Source organism: Alternaria infectoria, assembly GCF_024043175.1.
Source record: "Alternaria infectoria strain BMP 0036 chromosome Unknown scaffold_13, whole genome shotgun sequence".
In the NCBI taxonomy this organism is placed as follows: domain Eukaryota; kingdom Fungi; phylum Ascomycota; class Dothideomycetes; order Pleosporales; family Pleosporaceae; genus Alternaria; species Alternaria infectoria.
In genome coordinates, this window is record NW_026250702.1 from 441,121 (window position 1) to 447,294 (window position 6,174).

The 6,174-nt window shown below is 53.4% G+C and overlaps 1 protein-coding gene across 1 annotated transcript; it reads right to left on the reverse strand.

The window, feature by feature from the left end:
• Nucleotides 1-314: 314 nt before the first annotated feature.
• Nucleotides 315-1,951, reverse strand: J4E92_007653 (uncharacterized protein; the record flags this gene model as incomplete). Its single annotated transcript, XM_051499016.1, has 3 exons — nt 315-854; nt 972-1,818; nt 1,887-1,951. The coding sequence occupies 3 exons, from the start codon at nt 1,949-1,951 to the stop codon at nt 315-317; spliced, it is 1,452 nt and encodes a 483-aa protein (XP_051350751.1).
• Nucleotides 1,952-6,174: the final 4,223 nt, after the last annotated feature.

The window sequence follows — 6,174 nt, forward strand, 5'->3', positions numbered from 1 at the left end:
TAACGGTCATCATCATTGTCATTTGTTGTGACTTTTGCGTAGACTACATGGTTGGGTATTCACCAACACGGCGCGTGGAAAGACGCTGCAAATTCGACCATGGCCGTAAACTCCTTGAACACCTTGCATCCAACCGGGCCCATTTTGGTATCCGAGAGCTGCCACGCTCAATAGTAGGAAACAACACAGCGCGGCTCTACCATGCGTGTACTGGTAGATGCTATGCTTCAAACTGACATGCGTCTAACATTAATGCATCCAAAAAACGCGCGGCCGGGGCCTGGAATGCCGGCCAGAAAGGGAAAAATCGTCGTCTAATTCATCATCGGAAAACCGGCGCCTCGCTCGCGAAGCACGCGTCCGCCTGGTGGAGGCGTCAGGGGAGGGGTAATTGTCGCCATCGGCGGGATGGGCAACATCCTGATGTTGTCGTCGGCATCTGCACCCTCGCGAGTACCCCATGTGGTCTGATAGCAAGCCGTCAGCAAGGTTGAAAAGAGCGCGATGAATGATTCATGACATACCTCTGTCACGGTGATGCAGCCGTAGAGCTTGATCAGGTTGTGGAAATAGCCGAAAAGAATCGAGACCGGGACGAAGCGGACGTCGCCCGGGTTTCTTAACAAATGGGGAATTAGCTTGATCGTCTTCGCGAAGACCCAATGCGCGAGGAACAGCGCCCAGAAAAGGTTGCGCTGCCAGTCCTGCTCATGGGCTTGCTTGTCGTCCTCTGCTGCGTAGTATCCTGCCTCCGCCAGCGCGAGGTAGACCGAGACGAAGAGGGCGCAATCGAGGAGGAAGGCCCATTGCGTAAGCGTGGTTTGGAAGACGGCGTAGAGGGACCATGGGTAGTTCTATTGCGCAAGGATTAGCAAAGGTAGCGCGAATCGGCGAAGTCAAAAGAGGGGCTGGCTTGGCGGGCGTCCAACAACGCGAAATCTGTGCAAATATTGGAAACTAGCGGCACTCACCATCCACATGTAACCCTCCGTCAGGCTAGTCAGATTGCTCCTCCAGTTGGAGCGGACCCATCGCAGACATTGACGAAGATATTTCGAATCGTCCTCAAGGGTCGTCTCGACTTCGCATTCGCGGTGGTTTTGCATTTGGATCTTCCAGTTGTGTGAGAACAACCATCGCGTGATGAAGTTGTCGTCGTCGGCGTTGAGGAAGTGATCGCTGCCCCATGTCTCGTGCGTGAAGCCGTAGGTAAAATTGGGGTCTTGTAGGATCTCGGATCGATAGGCAACGGCGCGTCCAGATAAGCATGGTAGGCCACCGTCGATCCAGTTGCAGGCAGTGCAGTCAAAGTTCCTCCTCACCAGATAGATGGCACCCAGGAACTCCCAGATGCTGGAGCGGTTGAAGCGGCGGATTTGCTGGTTAGTTCCAACACCTCCGACAGATGGGTCTTCGAAAGGAGCAAGAATCCATTTGGTAAACTTCTCTGGTAACCATACATCGTCGTCAAGTAGAAGCGTGATCTTGGTCTCGACCTCGGGAATGGCTCGGCATAGCTGTCGACGCTTGTTGGCCTGGCTGACGGATAGAACTTGAATGATCTTGGGGCTGCCCAGCTCTTCTACCATCTGGTACACGCGCTTTACTCGCGAGTCGGGTGTGACGAGGAGGAGGCTTAATGGCTCGAGACGGTATGCGCTTTGAACCGTCTCTTTTAGTTGTTGCAGGTTTTCAGCAACTGTTGGGATGATGACAGTCATGTCCTTTGATGTGATGGTAGGGTCGTCGACAGGCTTCATGGGTGTGTACGTCCAGTTGCTCGCCAGGTTCACCCATAATCTGACATATCGAAACAAACTGTGGTACCGAGTCAGTGTCGTCCAAAGTGCGGGGAAGGCTGGCAGTGGCAGCTATGGTAGACTTACAAGAGAGCCAAAAAGATACAAAACCAACTCCAATTGGGGAACAAGGCTAATGGGAAAGAGAACATGGTGACGGCCAACGAGTGTGGTAGTGCGGAACGTGAACTACGACGGTGGACGGTAAACGAAGATCACATCGAATGGTGGGAGTGAAAAGCCGCTTGCATCGGGGAAGCAGCGGAAGTGACAGGTATTTAAACAGATGCTTGCGAGCGGGCTAGGGCGGCGAGGACATGTTTCGCTCCCGGCGCTGTTTAAGCTGCATGAGATTCCCTTAGCAGACTTTGGGGTAGTGTGAACATGGCTGGAGCATGAGGTAGTTGCGAAATTCCAGTAGTGACCAGGGTGTGTACGAGTCGGGAATAGCGAATGCGCCCACTGAGCTCGAGCGTCATGCTTGGATCCCGCCAGCCGTTGAATCGCTCGCATATTCCTAGCCACCCTAGCTGCAGCGCTTTCAGGGATCGACTGCATCGTGGTGCATTGCTGACAAGGGCCCTCATTGTAACCGCCCCGCGGTCGCTCCGGTGCTGGTGCCGTTGGGGCACGAGACAACACGCCTCCCCACTACTCTCACCTCATCGCGCCATCCACTACGGCGAATCTTGACATGCCTTTGCCATCGCCCACTGGTCCTCCTGACGCCGCCAGCTCGTTGATACGGAGCCGACGCGCGGGCTATGAACGATGCGGCTGATGATCGATGGGTCCTGGTCAATATGTGACCCCGCTTGGCGCCAGACCATCTGAGATCAATGGCTCTAGGCCTGAATTGCCCACTCTCTCGTCTTAGAGTCCCATGCACTAGCCGCTGCAAGCGGACCTTACCAAGCGTGGCGCAATAGCGACGATAGGCGCTTCGTTACCCTTTGGCGGCAGGGCTGGCGTCTCCATCTTCCGTTCATACATGCTTCCGGCACGGCTAATTACTTATTACCACTCATCCACACTCATGCTACGACAGCCCTCGTTGTTGTGTCGCTGCCGCTGACCAACGGGAAAAATTCCGGGGCTGTTCACTTAATTTACTCGATTGCCCATTCTCTGTAGCCGAGCACCTGCAACAGCGACGGGTCGCCACGGTCTGTCGCTACTAGAGCAACAATGCCATGTGCCTCGCCGGTCCATATTGTTGGCGTGCTCCGTCCCTCTAGACACTAGTAGCCTGTATTGGTCGTACGTCGACCGATGGCTTTTTCGTCGGAGACATTGCCGTATACAGTAGCGAATTGCCTGGACTTCCTGCTACCTTGCTTCAGGTTGACTGTAATTATTGTCTTTGTCCCGCTGGACCAGAATGTTGGAAAGGTACCTGCACCGGATGAAGACGTACAAGGTCCGGGTACGCATGCCTCCAAACTCAAACGTCGTGTAGAACGCTGCAGAGACGGGGTTTATACCATGCTTATGCAGATCCAGTCGTCGGGCCGCGGGAAGCCATACGCGCATCCAATTACCTGACTGTCAACCATGTAAACGGCTTGCTGCTGCATACTGCATGTAATTTACGAAGGTGGGTGGGCGTCCAGCATGCGAGCGATCGAACGAAAGATGGGTCATGGCTGCTGGCGCTTCCCTGCATGAAGCCCTCCCTTTCGGTCCCATTAACGTCTACATCCGGCTTTCAGATGAGCAGATGTAGACTGCGTATCTTATATCCTTGACCTTGTATGTGAGTTTAGCATGATGATGCCCAATGTCAGTAATGGTTGTACTATAGGCGGAAAAGAGCATTGATCTTGGTGGATCATCATGCCACATCGCAAGGCGAAAATCACACCCCACGGATGCCAGGTGACAGCTGTCAGAATGGTCTCGGTTATTGCGTCATTAACCAGAGACACGGGCAGAGAGGATCCTCCACATATTGCGGATCGCTTGCCGGTTCCTCGCGAAAGCCAGAGCCATACACAAATGTACCTCATGTTAAGCGCTCCTGCGCCACAGACGAAACAGGGTCCAGCGCCATTGAGCCTCAACTACTATCAAGACCTACCAGGTGGACTTTCGCTGTCGAGATCTCATGCATCCGAGAAACACATTCCGGTGTTACTGGAGCGATGACAGATCCGTAATGTTCGACGAGGGGCGCTATCAGCACGACGTACAAGGCGTCATGGTAGCTCCATGTTAGACAAACCTGTCATGGGTCTAATCAGTGAAAGTCGTGGTAAGGTGCTCGACTGCCTGATGGAGCGGCCAAAATCCGAGATACATTCCGCTAGTGTTCAGGCGAAGACCTGTGAAAGCTGACTAGCACCCTATAGCCGTCGCACAGCTTTTCTCTAGTCAACTTGAAGGTAGTACAAAGGTGTCAATCGAAGGGTCGACGTTCAGTGTTGATAACGTAAGGTGAATTGAGGAACTCTTTGGCAAAAGTAGACATGAGATCGTGATTTGAGCGTGGGCTTACACCAGCCTCAAGGCAAAGCTATCCTCAGTTATGGTTGACCCATTTGACCCAAGATTGGGTGTGTTTCTTACGTGGTACACTGTCGAGAGTTCATCAAGTGCTGGACAAGGCTGGTGATGGCCCTGATGCGCTCCACTCACCCGGAGCTTGGGTCCGGGGACAAAGCGTAGGATGTCTTCGCCAGAAGATGTCGCAGCTGACTACACAAGTAAAGTTTGAAGTTCTGAATCGCCTGAGGCTTTTCTTGCTGGAGTTGCACCCTCTCAACAAAAGACGTCCAGATGACCTTCCTAAAGACCGGGTTTGCTCTTGCCTAGCTCACGATGTGCACCGTAAACGAGGGTGACCCGAAGTGAGATCTTGGTGTTTCCTTGGATGTAATCATGGATTCAACTCGGCCATCGGTTTTCACGGGCACCGTCGTTGTCTCGGTGTCTCTTGAACGGTATGTTCAGCCAAGCCGTTCCTATGGTCTTAGTGTACAATTCTCATCGGCGATACCTGCCGCACTCAGCTGAATGATGATAGCGTTGTGGAATTGCCATGCAAGGAGTGTTTTGGGGAACCGCCATTGCCTCTGGGTCGGAGAGGGGCGCAACCGACCCAGGAAACCGACCTGAAAAGGCACACGCAAGTGCGAGCGTCTTGCGTGCTTTGGGACTCACTCCATTGAAAGACGTAAGCGTGCTACCAAAGCAGTATGGTAAGACAGCAAAGGCGAAAGAAGTGGGCTGGTAACGGATCGCGGCGGGTCAAGTGGTGGTGGTGGTGGTTGCTTGCCTGAAGCTACAACAGCTTGAGATCGACCGAGAGACTAGCGCCGATCAGTCACCTGTGCACATGAATGCCCTATCGTACTCGCCAACACATGATCCACAGCCCTCCTGCACTCGACGACGCGTTCAGTCAAGCGTACGGGTGTATGCTAAACTTAACAGTGTATCAAGTGTGGCTACAGTCTCGTACGATGCTTGACCTTCCGCGCGGGGGCCAGGGTCATGCGAGTCCCTGGAGGACGCTAAGGACGCGCTAATCAATCGTGCTGATCGCCAGTCCCGAAGCGCTCTCGACCAGGTGTTCCCCACACACTCACACCACCTCTAGCCGAGCCACCTCTGCAGACCCTCACACGTCACTACGTATCTCGTACTTTGAACAGTAATACTGCTCGGACGGCGACACTGTCAATGGGGTCGTGCGACACAGTTGTGCGGCGCAAAAATCCGCCCATGGGTATGTCGCTGAACATTCTTCGCAGGCTTCCAGCTGCGGCATTGTTGGACGCGTCATATTACGTGGAACATATCCCGCACTGCCGGAGATTGGAGGCCACTATAATCCGACTAGGATTGGGGGCTATAACGATGTCCTTATCCATATTCTGCACTGTATGCGGCTGCAGACACCTGGTCCCAAACCCGCCCAGATAGCTTATGTCCTTGTGCATAGCCATGGCCCTTCGCGAACGGTGTGAAAATTATTTAGCTGCATAAGCTGATCCTCCGGAAGGAAGGTAGAACAAAGACATCGAGTTCCTAGTCTTTGGCATCTACAGTCATCTTTGCTGACATTCCAACAAGGCATACCCCTCCAAGCGCATGTGTTGACAACCAAGCCACTCGCTGCCACGGGACGAGTACCAATAACTTCCACGAACATTTCCATCACGTCAAAATATACAAGACTGCCAAGTGAAGCGAGCGGTCGTCCAACAGGACCTCGGTCGATCTCTGATGTCGTGCATAAGCCACGGTACACCAGAGTGGACGCTCACCACAGCACGTGCAAGGAACGTCTATCGGATTACACCCTCTCTCATTCGCGTCAACTGATCCACCGCAAATTTCACGCAGACAGAAAAGTCGACCGCAGGGCTGT